At 51.5% G+C, this 15,900-nt stretch overlaps 1 protein-coding gene across 3 annotated transcripts in view; it reads right to left on the bottom strand.

The window, feature by feature from the left end:
* PRKCA (protein kinase C alpha) overlaps window positions 1-15,900 on the bottom strand; it is a 310,559-nt gene that overhangs the window by 42,150 nt on the left and 252,509 nt on the right. For all 3 annotated transcript variants that reach the window (XM_024979613.2, XM_024979614.2, NM_174435.1), the window contains 2 exon segments: window positions 1,406-1,543; window positions 54-227 (listed from right to left, as the gene is read on the bottom strand). In XM_024979613.2, coding sequence (XP_024835381.1) covers window positions 54-227; window positions 1,406-1,543 — 312 coding nt within the window.

Here is a 15,900-nt window from a genome sequence, read left to right as displayed (position 1 = left end):
GGGGTGCGGCGCAATGACCCTGTGGGGGGCGGGGGCAGTCCGGGGACCCTCACCACCGTCTGGAAGCAGGAGTGCAGCTGCGTCAGGAACGGCGGCTTGTCGAGCAGCGCCAGGACCCGCTTCTCCACCATGGTGCACTCCACGTCGTCGTCCTGGATGACCACGTCCTTCTTCAGGATCTTGATGGCGTACAGCTCCTCTGTCCCCTTCCGGTCGGCCAGCATCACCTGCAGGCAGACGGAGGGCAACCTGAACATCGGGGCACACGGCACGGGGGTGGGGGGGCGGGTGCGGGAAATGTGTGTACAGACCTGTCAATTTTTTTTTAAGATTTTTTTTTATGTGGCTCATTTTTAAAGTCTTTATTGAATCTGTTACAATATTGCTTCTATTTTCTGCTTTTGGGTTTTTGGCCAAGAGGCATGTGGGATCTTAGTTCCCCGACCAAGGACTGAGCCTGCAGCCCCTGCACCGGAAGCTGAAGTCTTAGCCACTGAGCACCAGGCAAGTCCCAGCAGATTCACCGACATCAAGAAAGCTCCACTTCAGGAGGTGCCGTTCTCAAACACTGCGTTTTGTGTGTGTGTTAGTTGTCGGTTGTGTCCAGATCTTTGCAGCGCCATAGACTGCTGCACATTAAACTCCTCCAGCATACAGTTTGAGAAAGCTCTGGGAGATGGTGATGGACAGGGAAGCCTGGCGTGCTGCAGTCCACGGGGTCGCAAGGAGTTGGACACAACTGAGTGACCGGACTGGACTGATAGCTTCTAGGCCACCAAGATGTACATGCTGTGTGGGCCATAACCACACGAGGGCGCCATTGCGGCCGCTGAAAATGATGCCTGACATCCTCCTCTGCATCAGCAGGTACTTCAGGAGCATCTTCACCTCAGCAGCACCGTCATCTCAGGAGTACCGTCATCTCTGGAGCACCCTCAGAGCAGACACCTGACTGACCTTTACACGCTCCTCACAAGCCAGGAAGTCGGGACCCAAATCCAAAAGAAAGCAGGAGGATTGAAGCCAGCCCCTGGCTCCACCGTGAGATTTGGACCCAGAGAGGCAGACGCAGATATGCAGACTGGACACGGAGGAAACCCGGTCTGGTATCTTTTAATTATTATGTTCATTTACTACAAGCCAACATTTAATTTTCAGTTTTGAAAATTATTCAGCCACCATTGTGGGGCGCCGACTCCATCCTGAACCCTGAAATGGTGGCACAGGGGGCCCTGTCTGGCTTTTGGATAAGTCGTTTTTAATGCGCTGAAGTGGGAAGCCCCTGAAAATGTGGCGGAACCAGGGGGCATCTAGAGGGCTGCCCCGGAGTCCTCGGGGAGACTTGGACCGACCGGCCCCACGTCCTCCACGGAAGCCCCCCCCGGCTCGGACGTGGCCCGCTCACCTTCCCAAAGCTGCCTTTGCCCAGCACCATGAGGAAGTTGAAGTCCGTGAGCTTCACTCTGTCCAGGTTGTTGGAAGGCTGTCTCCTGTCCTCGGAGGGACTGATGACTTTGTTGCCGGCAGGGCCAAGCTTGGCTTTCTAAACAATAACACACACGTGAAAACAGTCAGCCATTTCCTCAGGGACAAAGTGACAGGAAACTCTGACTAAGCTGGATGCCGGTGCTGGGGGGGCGGTGGGAGGGGAGATGGGTGAGGAAAGGAAGCGGGGCCTCAAGATGTCTATTCCTACCGTCATCGCCGCACTCACCCCAAGGCCGACATTTACAAAGGAATGAGAAGCTGCCCTCACCCATACAAGAAACTCTTTGTATCTTTAACTGCGTTAGATAACTTTGTATCTAATGTAATAAAAGAAATAAACGTAATTAACTGTGTACCGATTCTTCCCTTATTTGTAGATTTTCCAATCTAAGATTTGCAGAAAGGAAACTTGCAGCCGCAAGAAGAGGGAGAGTGTGTTCCCTGGAGGAAAACGCTTTCATGGCAGACTGTGGGGTGACTCACTGCTGTGTTAAAAGGCACAGGAAGGAGAACAGAGGTTTCTTTTTCAGGTAAAGAGTTGGACTCCTGAAAAATGGTGACCTGTAAGAGCATCTGGTTTCCCATGGATCCCGCGGTGCTCTCCGCGCCCGACAGATCCTGGGTCGTGACCTGTGAGTTCCCCAGAGGGGTTTTACCCACTGGTCACTCGGTTAACACCCCTCAAGTTAACAGCTCCCAGGGAGATGGCAGGAGGTGAAGAAGCTTTCGGGAGATTTTGGGCATGACCAGACCACCAGGACGTCGGTGCTCTGCTCTTCGGGGGAATGTGGGATCTGACGTGTTTGCTTTAGTGGCTGAGAAGGCTCTCAAGGAATCGTCCATGCCCCCTCTCTGAGCAGAAGCCTCCTTCGTCCATGCCCACTCGGTGGGCTGCTCGTGCCTGGCTCTGCGGGGCGGCTGTGCCTTCACAGGACGAGCCTCCACCCCTGTCCCTGCAGACCCAGCCCCAGTGCTGCACTCGGCGTGAGGTCTGCACTAGCATTTTGGTTAAAGGAAGAATGAAGCGAAGCCTGACCATGCTCATCACATGCTGGGCTATGAGGTGACGCTTTTCTCTAATCAAAACAACCTTTCACAGGGATCGTGGGCTTCTCAGGTGGCGTGATCAGTAAAAGAACCTGCCTGCTGATGCAGGAGATCCCAGGTGGTGCTAATGGTAAAGAATCCGCCTACCAACAGAGGAGACACAAGAGATGTGGGTGTGATCCCTGGGTCAGAAAGATGCCCTGGAGGAGGAAATGGCAACCCACTCTAGTATTCTTGCCTGGAGGATCCCATGGACAGAGGAGCCTGGCTGGCTACAGACCCTGGGGTCGCAAAGAGTCAGAGACGGCTGAAGTGACTTAGCACGCATAGGTAGCATAAGAACTTTGTGAATGAACAGGTGAACTTGCGTGGCTGTGCTCCAGTAAAACTTTATTTACAAAAACAGACAGCAGCCAGAATCTGGCCTGGGGGTTCTTGTCTGCCTCCTTTCGCCCCACATCACGCAGGTTCTGAAATCATTCCTCATTTGCAGCTGGATTTAAAGACAGCCTGCCTCTGTCCTCGCCACGCTGGCAGAATGGCGACAGTTAAGAGCCTCAGATGCCCCTGAATTAAGTCCCTACCGAGTCTCTTTCATGACCAGCACAGGAGAAAGCTGTTCGGCAGCCAAACGGTGTGGTGAGTGAAGAACTTATTCGGGAGAGCAAAAATTTACGGGAAAGCACGTGAGGTCATCTTGATGAGAAATGTTTTTACGGACACGTCCACACCGGCTGTCGCTGCTGCCGGATTCGCCGGCCGCTGGCAGGCCTCTGTTGTCATGGCAACTCAGCCACTCTCTCGGGAGACACGCGGACCCGTGACGCATTAGCAGTCGGACCACTGTGGAAAATATGAAGTCCCTGGTTCTTCTGGACCCAAGTGTCCCTACCTTAGTACTAGCTGTGATGCTTTCCTGCAGGCAACCTGCTTGCCCGTCTCCCAGATCCACACGCTGACGGCCGACACCCGCCGAAGGCTGGCTCAGTCCGGTGCTAAGAGCCCGCTGGTCCCACCGCTCCAGAGGTCCCGGAACGGCCGCTGGGTCTGTCCCGCCCAGTGGCCGAGAGTCCAGACTTCTGCGTGCGAGCTTCCGGGACCAGAAACTTCACCCTGTCAAGTTTTTCCGTCTGGAGAGAGCCCGTCTTTCTCTCACCAGGGAGCTGAGGGCACACATCTGCCTGATGCCCACCTAATGGGAGCTCAAGGCCACCGAACGTCATTGGAAGAGGATTTGGGGCACTTGGTAATTTTTTGAAACCTGTATCCTCTTCTAGAGGCTCAGTGGTAAAGAATCCACCTGCCAATGCAAGAGATGCAGTTCGATCCCTGGGTCGGGAAGATCCCCTAGAGGAGGGCATGGCAACCCACTCCAGTGTTCTTGCCTGGAGAATCCCAAGGACAGAGGAGCCTGCGGGCTGCAGTCCATGGGGTCACAAGAGTCTGACATGACTCAGCAACTAAACAGCAAACCCTTTTCCTGCTAAAACGCTCCCCGTTGGGCTGGCCATGGTGCTGGCTTTGTGAGTCAGTGCTGGCAGGGTCAGAGCCAAATGAACTCAATGTCAACAAAGGAAATGAACTTCCAGACTGCTGGCAATATTGCCCAGAAGCGGGGAGTTCTCTGTCCTAAGAAAGCAGAGTAGGTATGAAGTGAGCTGGGCTCCTGCCAGAGGCGAGTGTGGGAACCACTGGACCACGGGCATCTTTCCCAGGACCAAGACAAGTCCCGCCAGACAAAGGACCCTCGGGAGCATCAAGCGGGAAGCCCGTCCTCACGCCCAGCAGGAAGGGCAGAGGCACAGTGGAGCCCTGGCTCTCTTCTGGGGCAGTGTTTGGGGAAATCTTTTACTTGCAAGTCTTCACTGCCCTCTTGTGGTACTTATTTTCTGGACCGATTGCAATTTTTCTCTCTTTTTTTATGTTATTTAAAAAAACTTTTTGTTTTGTATTGGAGTGTAGGTGCTGAACAATGTTGTGATAGTTTCGGGGGGACGGCAAAGGGACTCAGCCACACACACATACCCGTTCTGCCCCTTGCATCCAGGCTCTCTGTAAAACTGTTCTGCGTGCTGTACAGCAGGTCCTTGTTAGCTATCCTTTAAAAACACAGCTTAGGGCAGGGGCCACAGAGGATGGGATGGTCAGATGGCATCACCGACTCAATGGACATGAGTTTGAGCAAGCTCCAGGAGACACTGAAGGACAGGGAAGCCTGGCGTGCTGCCATTCACGGGGTCGCCAAGAGTCAGACACGACTGAGCGACTGAAGAATGACAAAGGCGTTTCCCAGGTGGTGCTAGTGGTAAAGAACCCGCCTACTAACAGAGGAGACACAGGAGAAGTGGGTTTGATCCCTGGGTTGGGAAGATCCCCTGGAGGAGGAAATGGCAACCCACTCCAGTATTCTTGCCTGGAGAATCCCATGGACAGAGGAGCCTGGTGGGCTATGGTCCATGGAGTCAAAAAAGAGGTGGACACAACTGAGCAACTAACACACACACATACCCCCACCCCAAACTCCCCAGCCGTCCTTCCCCATCCTTCCCACCAGCAACCATAAGTTCGGTCTCTAGGTCTGTGTGTCTGTATCTGTTTTGTAAATAAGTTCATTTATAGAATTTCTTCTTAGATTCTGCATATAAGGGATGTCATATGCTATCCCTCCTTTGTCTGACTTACTTTACTCAGTGTGACAATGACTGACCGCATTCTGACTGGACTCTTAGCCGAGTTTAGAAATACGCCCAAGTTTACTAGAATGGTCCACAGAAGGGAAGTTCCCGTAAATACTGCAAAATGGCACAAACAAGACGGAAACGCTGCCTTCCCAGCTCTGCCTTCAGAGAAGGTGACTCGTCTCTCGTGTGAGAGCCTGGCCTCACACCTGGCACAGCCTGGCACAGTGCCGGCAGGAGGTGGGCAGACACGGGAACGTGTCCTAGAATCGCCAAGGGCGTGATTTCAGGAGACAAGCCCCAACCACTGCTAGCTGTCTCTGTGTCCTGACTCCCCAGACCTCTGACTGGGCCCAGACTCTGCAAACCACGGATGCCAGGGAGGGCCGAGGGGGCCAGGTGCAGCCCCTGAGACGCACTGTGTCCGGGAAATAATGGAACGATGAGTCACGTGAGGGCAGAATTCAGCGAAACGGCCACCCCCAGGGAAATTCAACGTGTGCTAAGTGATCACAGGGTGGGAGCTCCTGAAAAACAAACAATGAAAACCCAAACCGTGGCTGGCAATAAAGCTCAGACCCCTGGGAAAGTTCCAGGCACTTCTCGCCCTCGTCAGCGGCTGCAGGACAGGTGGGTGGGTGAGGGTCATCCCCGCGCCTCCCGCGCCCTGAGGAACCTGGGCAGAGGTTTGAAACCTGACAGGCATGGAGGGAAAGACAAGAAAAATATGATCCTTCCCCCAAAAGGCTGAATATGTTTGCTCAATTACTCAATTTAAATTTTTTCTAAATGCCTCTAATTGACAGCAGCAAGCATTCTGAAAGCGGGGCTGACTGCAATTAAATTTAGCACAAAATTTCCATAATCGTTGATTTCACCCTATCTTCACTGAGCGTTTTTTAAATTGCACCAGTTTTCAAAAAGGAGGGATCTAATTATAGCTCAGCTGGGACACCTGCTTTCAAGCCCGGCTCAGCTGCGCTGTTCTGGGCAGTTTTCTGTGCGCCCCCCGCTCCCCGCCTTGCCCCGTACTAACAGGCTGACGGGACTTGGGGGAAATGTGGCCGGGAGGACCAGCTCCAGCACTGCAGACCCCTCCCAGGCCTCAGTTTCTTCATCTGTCAAATGGACTCAAATGCCCACCGCCTCGTATGCGGGGAACTCCCCCCGCCTTGTTTGCTCAGTAGTTGCTGCACGGCTGCAGCACCCGAAGGGCCCTCCTCAGGGGCTGCAGAGGGGAGTAGGGGGACGCGGGGACCCCGGGGACAGCAGGTCCCCAGCCGCCCGCAGGGGGTGTGCTGACACCGAGGACCTGCCCATCGCCACACCCTTCAGGCTTCTGAAACCTCAGAGTACTTTCCCTTCCCCATTTCCAGTCACCCGGGTCACTAATCTCTTGAAGCGCTTTCAGGGGCGCACCTGTAGTGCCAGGGACGCGTTCTGGATGAGAAAATGAGCAGGGCCGTCTGTGATGTTTTCTTCGCGTGGCGTGTCTGAAAGACTATCTGCAGATTCTAGCTTAGTGCAGGGAGTGAGGGCTTTCCTTGCAAATTTTGTTCCCAGGTGTCTGAGCGTTTACATTTTCCACTCGCTTCAGATACGAATATGCTGTAACCATCTCGGGCTGAGTTTAATTACTAACGACAGCAATCCACTGGGAACACAGCTGGCCCCTAAACAGCTCCTCCCAAAGACAGCGGTGTTCTCAGAAATGACAATAGACCAGATTTTTAAAATAATTTACATTCAAGTTGCAAAGTTCCCTTGGATCCTTCGGTAACAGAATGGCTGATGAGGCTACAACAATGACGTGACTTGGGAAGAAATGCGGCAAAAAGTGAAACAGAGCAGTGGTATTAATAAAGCCGGGTGTGGCTTCCCTGGAGGCTCAGAGGTTAAAGCATCTGCTTGCGATGTGGGAGACCCGGGTTCAATCCCTGGGTCGGGAAGATCCCCTGGAGAAGGAAATGGCAACCCACTCCAGTATTCTTGCTTGGAGAATCCCACGGACGGAGGAGCCTGGTAAGCTACAGTCCACGGGGTCGCAAAGAGTCAGTCGGACATGACTGAACGACTTCACTTAAGATCGCAACGGGACGACTCCGGCCTGTGACACATTTCCAGCAGTCTTCCTGATCGGCGCACACCACGCCGACTGCCTGCTGACAGAGGTGTGTGCCTCAACCAGGGTGAACTGGGTCTGGAGGTGTGATCAGAGACACACATGAACAGAAACGAAGGAAAACGCGCCGTCGGCTTAAAGACGCACTCCTTCCGCCGCGCGGCCTTCCAGCCTGGCCGGAACTCGTCTGGAATCACTCACAGGCGAGGCCGCGGTCTCCCGGGTGGAATCCTAAAGGCACCTGATCGGAAATGGGGATGGCGGGCGTGCGCTGGGTCACACATGAGCGTGTCCTCGCTGGGACACCATGGCCGCTTGGACAGGACACACCGCGCATCCCTCAGAGCAGGGGTGCGGCAGGGCCTCGGTGTGGAGGGCACAGGAGCCCGGGTGACGGCTCTTGTAGAGGGCACGGCGGAAGGACAGGGCGGAGGACCCACTGCCTCTACGGAGTGTCACGACACCCCTGGGGGACGGGGAGGGAGAGCTGCGAGGTGAGTCAGAGGAGGGCCAGGCGCCCAGGGGGCAGCACCGGGAGGGGGGTCACGGCCACAGACGGGGCGGGGGGTGGGGGAGATGGGGGAGGGGTCAGGGGCACAGACGGGGGGCGGGGGGAACGGGGGGACGGGGGCACAGACGAGGGTGGCGGGGGCGGGGGGGGGCGGGGGGGGTGGTCACAGATGAGGCGAGGCAGGGAACAGGGCGGACGGGGGTGGGGTGTGTGTGGGGGACTGGGGCAGCGCTCAGGGCTCCTGGCTGCAGGCCTGGGGACCAGCCCTTCCCCTGAAGAACTGTGTCACACCAGGGGCCAAGACCCTCTCTCTTCCTCCTCTGGCGTCTGTGTGGCCGGACATGGCTCAAGGCAACAGCTCCGTGACACTCAAGACATTCATGGTTCCTTCTGCCTTCCCTGACCCACAGGGCGGGTGCTGGCATGGAGGAGCCCTGGTTAACTGAGTGACTTTGAACCAACAGCCAGTTGCTGTTTAGTTGCTAACTCGCATCTGACTCTGTGTGATCTCATGGACTGTAGCCCACCAGGCTCCTCTGCCCATGGGATTCTCTAGGTGAGAACACTGGAGTGGGCTACCATTTCCTCCACCAGGGGATCTTCACGACCCAGGGATCGAACTTGGGTCTCCTGTGTTGCATGGGCAGGCAGATTCTTTACCACTGAACCACCTGGAAAGCCCTAACAGAAGCCCTAATAGCCAGTTACCAGTCGCTTTATACACAGATACCTGCTATTTGTAAAAGAAAATAAAACCAAACCCACTTACCACCAAAACTATGTGTAACAAAATGTACTTCTTGATGATCCAGAAGGCTCCTCAGTATCTTGAAGAGCCCAAGGTTACTGGCAAAAAACAAACCTGTTAAGCAGCTGATTAGCCGAGTTCCGGCTGACCGAATGCCAGCTAACCAGTACTTCTGTTCACCTTGAACTTCTCCCTAAAATAACCCATCATGATTGGATAACTTGACTTTTTCAAGTACTAGTGTGAGCAAAACAAGTGAGACCATCTTGTCAGAGAATTCTATGCAGGCAGCCATGGGATTAATTCTTCAAGTTCACACGGGGTGGTGGTGGGGGGTGGTCAGCTGCTGGGAGAAAATGTGAGGGGGTGCTTCTCTGAGTCGGAAGTCCACAGCCTGCAAGGGTCACAACAGCCCTGCCCCTGAGCAGAGAGGACAGCAGAGACAAAAGGATGAGGCTGTGTGTTCAGAAGGCTTTGCCTACTAGACAGGATACTGGGCAGCGTGTGAATGTCACATCACTTTGACAGTCTAGACTGACTGTCGTCTATACATCTTATAATCATGGCCCTGTACATCTGTAATTACAGATCTCCTTATAGTCATTCTCAAAACACGCCATTTTACTCCAATCCCCAAAAGCTCTATTTTAGACTAGAGATCTTAATCCACATCCAGGTTGAAGGGAACAAGAGAAACAAAACTGTCCTTACTGAGATCCTGGTGTTGGAATAACCGTGGAGGAAACGTAAGCCTGAGTGTCTCCCGCACTTTCCTGATGGAGCAGCATGTCTCTGCTTGAGTCCTTGAGGCACCAAGGTCTCCAGATTGGCTGAGATGCCTTGAAACGAACATGGCATGGCTTTAGAAGGGTCCTAACATCCGCTGAATCATCGAAAAAGCAAGAGAGTGCCAGAAAAACATCTATTTCTGCTTTATTGACTATGCCAAAGCCTTTGACTGTGTGGATCACAATAAACTGTGGAAAATTCTGAAAGAGATGGGAATACCAGACCACTGACCTGCCTCTTGAGAAACCTATATGCAGGTCAGGAAGCAACAGTGAGAACTGGACATGGAACAACAGACTGGTTACAAATAGGAAAAGGAGTATGTCAAGGCTGTATATTGTCACCCTGGTTATTTAACTTCTATGCAGAGTACATCATGACAAACGCTGGGCTGGATGAAGCACAAGCTGGAATCAAGATTGCTGGGAGAAATATCAATAACCTCAGATATGCAGATGACACCACCCTTATGGCAGAAAGTGAAGAAGAACTCAAAGGCCTCTTGATGAAAGTGAAAGAGGAGAGTGAAAAAGTTGGCTTAAAGGTCAGAATTCAGAAAACTAAGATCATGGCATCTAGTCCCATCACTTCATGGGAAAAAGATGGAGAAACAGTGGAAACAGTATCAGACTTTATTTTTCTGGGCTCCAAAATCACTGCAGATGGTGATTGCAGCCATGAAATTAAAAGATGCTTACTCCTTGGAAGGAAAGTTATGACCAACTCAGACAGCATATTCAAAAGCAGAGGCATTACTTTGCCAACAAAGGTCTGTCTAGTCAAGGCTATGGTTTTTCCAGTAGTCATGTATGGATGTGAAAGTTGGACTACAAAGAAAGCTGAGCGCTGAAGAATTGATGCTTTTAAACTGTGGTGTTGGAGAAGATGCTTGAGAGTTCCTTGGACTGCAAGGAGATCCAACCAGTCCATTCTAAAGGAGATCAGCCCTGGGTGTTCTTTGGAAGGACGGATACTGAGGCTGAAACTCCAATACTTTGGCCACCTCATACGAAGAGTTGACTTATTGGAAAAGACTCTGATGCTGGCAGGGATTGGGAGCAGAAGGAGAAGGGGACGACAGAGGATGAGTGGCTGGATGGCATCACCAACTCGATGGACGTGAGTTTGGGTGAACTCCGGGAGTTGGTGATGGACAGGGAGGCCTGGCCTGATGCAATTCATGGGGTCGCAAAGAGTCGTACATAACTGAGTGACTGAACTGACTGACTGACCTCTCTGTTCATTTCCAAGGCAAACCATTCAATATCACAGTAATCCAAGTCTATGCCCCAACCAGGAACGCTGAAGAAGCTGAAGTTGAATGGTTCTATGAAGACCAACAAGACCTTTTAGAACTAACACCCAGAAAAGATGTTCTTCTCATTATAGGGGACTGGAATGCAAAAGTAGGAAGTCAAGAAACACCTGGAGTAACAGGCAAATTTGGCCTTGGAGTACAGAATGAAGCAGGGCAAAGGCTAATAGAGTTTTTCCAAGATAACGCACTGGTCATAGCAAACACCCTCTTCCAACAACACAAGAGAAGACTCTACACATGGAATCACCAGATGGCCAACACTGAAATCAGATTGATTATATTCTTTGCAGCCAAAGATGGAGAAGCTCTATATAGTCAGCAAAAAAAAAAACTGACCAGGCCTGACTGTGGCTCAGATCATGAACTCCTTATTGACAAATTCAGACTTAAATTGAAGAAAGTGGGGAAGACCACTAGATCATTCAGGTATGACCTAAATCAAATCTCTTATGATTATACAGTGGAAGTGACAAATAGATTTAAGGGACTAGATCTGATAGATAGAGTGCCTGATGAACTATGGACTGAGGTTCGTGACATTGTACAGGAGACAGGGATCAAGACCATCCCCATGGAAAAGAAATGCAAAAAAGAAAAATGGCTGTCTGGGGAGGCCTATTTAGCTGTGAAAAGAAGAGAAGCAAAAAGCAAAGGAGAGAAGGAAAGATATACCCATTTGAATGCAGAGTTCCAAAGAATAGCAAGGAGAGATAAGAAAGCCTTCCTTAGCGATCAGTGCAAAGAAATAGAGCAAAATAATACAATGGGAAAGACTAGAGGTGTCTTCAAGATGATTACAGATACCAAGGGAACCTTTCATGCCAAGATGGGCACAATAAAGGACAGAAATGGTATGGCCCTAACAGAAGCAGAAGATATTAAGAAGAAGTGGCAAGAATACACAGAAGAACTCTACAAAGAACTGTACAAAAAAGATCTGCATGACCCAGATAATCACGATACTTTGATCACTCACCTAGAGATAGACATCCCGGAATGTGAAGTGAAGTGGGCCTTAGAAAGCATCACTACGAACAAAGCCAGTGGAGGTGATGGAATTCCAGTTGAGCTATTTCAAATCCTGAAAGATGATGCTGTGAAAGTGCTGCACTCAATATGCCAGCACATTTGGAAAACTCAGCAGTGGCCACAGGACTGGAAAAGGTCAGTTTTCATTCCAATCCCAAAGAAAAGCAATGCCAAAGAATGCTCAAACTACCACACAACTGCACTCATCTCACACACTAGTAAAGTAATGCTCAAAATTCTCCAAACCAGGCTTTAGCAATACGTGAACCGTGAACTTCCTGATGTTCAAGCTGGTTTTAGAAAAGGCAGAGGAACCAGAGATCAAATTGCCAACATCTGCTGGATCATTGAAAAAGCAAGAGAGTTCCAGAAAAACATCTATTTCTGCTTTATTGACTATGCCAAAGCCTTTGACTGCGTGGATCACGATAAACTGTGGAAAATTCTGAAAGAGATGGGAATACCAGACCATCTGACTTGCCTCTTGAGAAATCTGTATGCACGTCAGGAAGCAACAGTGAGAACTGGACATGGAACAACAGACTGGTTCCAAATAGGAAAAGGAGTACATCAAGGCTGTATATTGTCACCCTGCTTATTTAACTTCTATGCAGAGTACATCATGAGAAACGCTGGGCTGGAAGAAGCACAAGCTGGAATCAAGATTGCTGGGAGAAATATCAAGAACCTCAGATATGCAGATGACACCACCCTTATGGCAGAAAGTGAAGAGGAACTCAAAAGCCTCTTGATGAAAGTGAAAGTAGAGAGTGAAAAAGTTGGCTTAAAACTCAACATTCAGAAAACTAAGATCATGGCATCTGGTCCCATCACTTCATGGGAAATAGATGGGGAAACGGTGGAAATAGTGGCTGACTTTATTTTGGGGGGCTTCAAAATCACTGCAGATGGTGATTGCAGCTATGAAATTAAAAGACCCTTACCCCTTGGAAGGAAAGTTATGACCAACTCAGACAGCATATTCAAAAGCAGAGACATTACTTTGCCAACAAAGGTCTGTCTAGTCAAGGCTATGGTTTTTCCAGTGGTCATGTATGGATATGAAAGTTGGGCTACAAAGAAAGCTGAGTGCCGAAGAATTGATGCTTTTAAACTGTGGTGTTGGAGAAGACTCTTGAGAGTCCCTTGGACTTCAAGGAAATCCAACCAGTCCATCCTAAAGGGGATCAGTCCTGGGTGTTCATTGGAAGGACTGATGTTGAGGCTGAAGCTCCAATCCTTTGGCCACCTGATGCAAAGAGCTGACTCATTTGAAAAGACCCTGATGCTGGGAAAGATTGAAGGCAGAAGGAGAAGGGGATGACAGAGGATGAGATGGCTGGATGGCATCACCGACTCTATGGGCATGAATCTGGGTGAACTCTGGGAGTTGGTGATGGACAGGGAGGCCTGGCATGCTGTGGTCCATGGGGTTGCAAATAGTCGGACAGGACTGAGCAACTAACCTGAACTGAACTGAACCTCCTGCCTCCACCTGGAATAGGAGGCGAAAATCCTCCAGCAGAGACGCTTCTATACAGTTGCCATGCAGTCACTGGGCAGTTATTCTTAGACTTAAATGGACCCGGAAAGAACTCTAAGCTGTTTCAAGCTTGGATATAACAAAACAGCCCAAATTGCTTTAAAAAAAAATCAAAGGAAAGGCTTATGCAGTGACTCAGCCAGTTCCAGAGTTGGAGGGAACCTGCCTGGGCCGCAGCCCAGATTGGGGTGGGGATTGGGAGGACGCACATCCCCTGCTCAAGGTGGAGAAGGTCAGTGTAGGAGCCCAAACGCCAGTGAGCTGGTTTTCAATGACCGCTGAAGGCACGCCAGCTGCTGAACTCGCTGAGCTCCTGGTCTGAGGCTTTGCGGCCGCATCTGTTGGTCTGATGCCCGGGGAAGGGGCACCACCGAGGCCCAGGTCTTCAGTGGAAAGGAGGTCTCATCCGTGGAAACAAAAGCCATCACTGCAAGTGAAGCCAAGCCCCAAGCTCCTGGCCGCAGGCTCCTGGGCCCGTCTTGGGCCTGCAGCCCTGAGGCCCCGCCCCTGCCGAGCGAGCCACGCCGCCTCAGCAGTGAGGCCGGGTCGGCCTCCCCAGGGCTGGAGGAAGAACCCTGCCATGGCCACGGTCAGCCCTGCCCAGCTGGGTCAGCTGCAGGGTGGGGGCTGGGAGCAGGCTGCTTGCCTTCCGTGAGGTCAGGACGTTACCCGCATGCTGGGGAGTCAGGGGCAGGTTCCCACCCCTGTTCATGCTCGCGGTGTCCTCGGGAGCCAGGGTCCCATCTGAAGTCTGTCTTTTTTAAAAAAGAAATTTCATTTATTTTTCTCTGTGCTGGGTCTTTGCTTGAGAACTTTCTCTGGTTCCAGCGAGCGGGGGCTGCTCCCCAGCTGTGGGCGGGGGCTCAGGCTCAGCAGGTGTGGCTCCCGGGCTTAGCTGCTCCACAGCTCATGGGATCCTCCCAGAGCAGGAATCCTCCCCGCACTGGCAGGCGGATTCTTAGCCACTGGGCCACCAGGGGAGCCCCCGTCTGAAGCCTCGATCCCCCCAGGTGGTACTTGGCACTAAGGAGATGCAGCATTCACTGGATAGAAATTTCCAGAATTCCCCCTTTCTAAGAAAGGAGCTGGTCCATCCCCAGGCATGACCACGCTCATCGCACGAGTCAGTTTGTTCACCCAAGTGCTCGAGGCGCCTGGCTGTGTAAACGGAGGCAGACCCTGGGCTACAGAGCAGACTTGGCTCTGACAGCTTCCCTCATCAGACACGAGCTCAGGCACCCTCCCTGGATGTGGGCAAGTGACCAGGAGACATGGATTCCTTGTGGGGCCTGAAGTTTAGATTCCAAAGCCTTCACGGCAGGACCCGAGGCTCCTCTCTGGATCCACGTGGAGATGACACACAGACAGCTGTGCCCAGCAAGGGAGCAAGGGAGCCGGGGGAACGCCGGGGCAGTTTAAAGGGCTGGAGGGCGATGTAAGGTAGGGGCGGGGGTTGACGAGCCCGAGACACAGGGGAGGGCCTTTACCACAGAGCACAGGCAAGTTCTGAGGTGGGTGTAGCCCATGGCGCACTCCTGAAAACAGGCTGCGGTACAGTCACATAACTGCATGCCCTCCCCCCACCCAGAGTACTAGAAATCCTGTGCAGCGTCCTTCAGAGTCTGCTCTGCTGAGGAGCAGTGTTAATCCCTGTTGATGATGCTCAAACAGAGGTGAGAAAATGATTTCCAACACCGAACCTCATCCCATTTCAATTTCAGGCTCTGCCTCTAAGAGCTGACGTGCAAAGAGGAAAACAAAATCTCTTTTTACTGATGTGCATTTTATAGATTTACCCCACTGTTAACATCACACAGTTCAGAAAGTAATTAAGGAAGCCATTTGGGGGAAAAAAGCAGAGTCCATAATGAGGCCCATAGATTTTCTGTTTTGTGTCCAAAAGGTCATCTGAAGTACTCAGGTTTCCATGGTAACACTGGCAGGCCTGATCAAATCAACACACAGCTACACTTTGTTGGGGGTCTCCAATGAACCATTTTTCCCCCCATCTGAAGAATATCCTGAATTAGCTAAAGTCCTCAAAGACGATGGAGGCTTTTGGAAAATCCAGTTTCAACAGCAGTAAACAGAAGAATGCCTGCTTTCTTTTCACAGACAATCTAGCAACTGAGTCTCAAGTGCAGTGATTTAAACGTCTTAACTCTCATCATAACTGGATCACATTCTGTTAATCAGTAACAAAGATAATCTCAAAATGTTTCCCCAGGATAAATAAAAGCCGACACACCTGTGATCCTCAGGCGTCTGCAGTCTCTGGGGTGATCCTGCAAGTGGTGTGTCGGCCTCTACTACAGACCTGCAGGGCGCCCTCCCGGCCCAGTCCTCCATGCTCCTGAGGGCACCCAGGCCCTGCCTGCAAGTGTCTGCCATCAGCAGCCTCTTAACCAAATGTCAGTGATCAGTGACCAGTGACATAAAGAAGGCTGAACCCAGCAGAATTGATGCTTTAAAACTGTGGTGCTGGAGAAGACTCTTGAGAGTCACCTGGACAGCAAGGAGATCCAACCAGTCCATCTTAAAGGAAATCGACCCTGAATATTCATTGGAAGGACTGAGGCTGCAGCTAAAGCTGCAATATGTTGGCCACCTGATGCGAAGAGCTGACT

Source organism: Bos taurus, chromosome 19 (assembly GCF_002263795.3).
Source record: "Bos taurus isolate L1 Dominette 01449 registration number 42190680 breed Hereford chromosome 19, ARS-UCD2.0, whole genome shotgun sequence".
Taxonomy (NCBI): domain Eukaryota; kingdom Metazoa; phylum Chordata; class Mammalia; order Artiodactyla; family Bovidae; genus Bos; species Bos taurus.
This window is presented reverse-complemented; position numbering and strand designations above follow the sequence as displayed.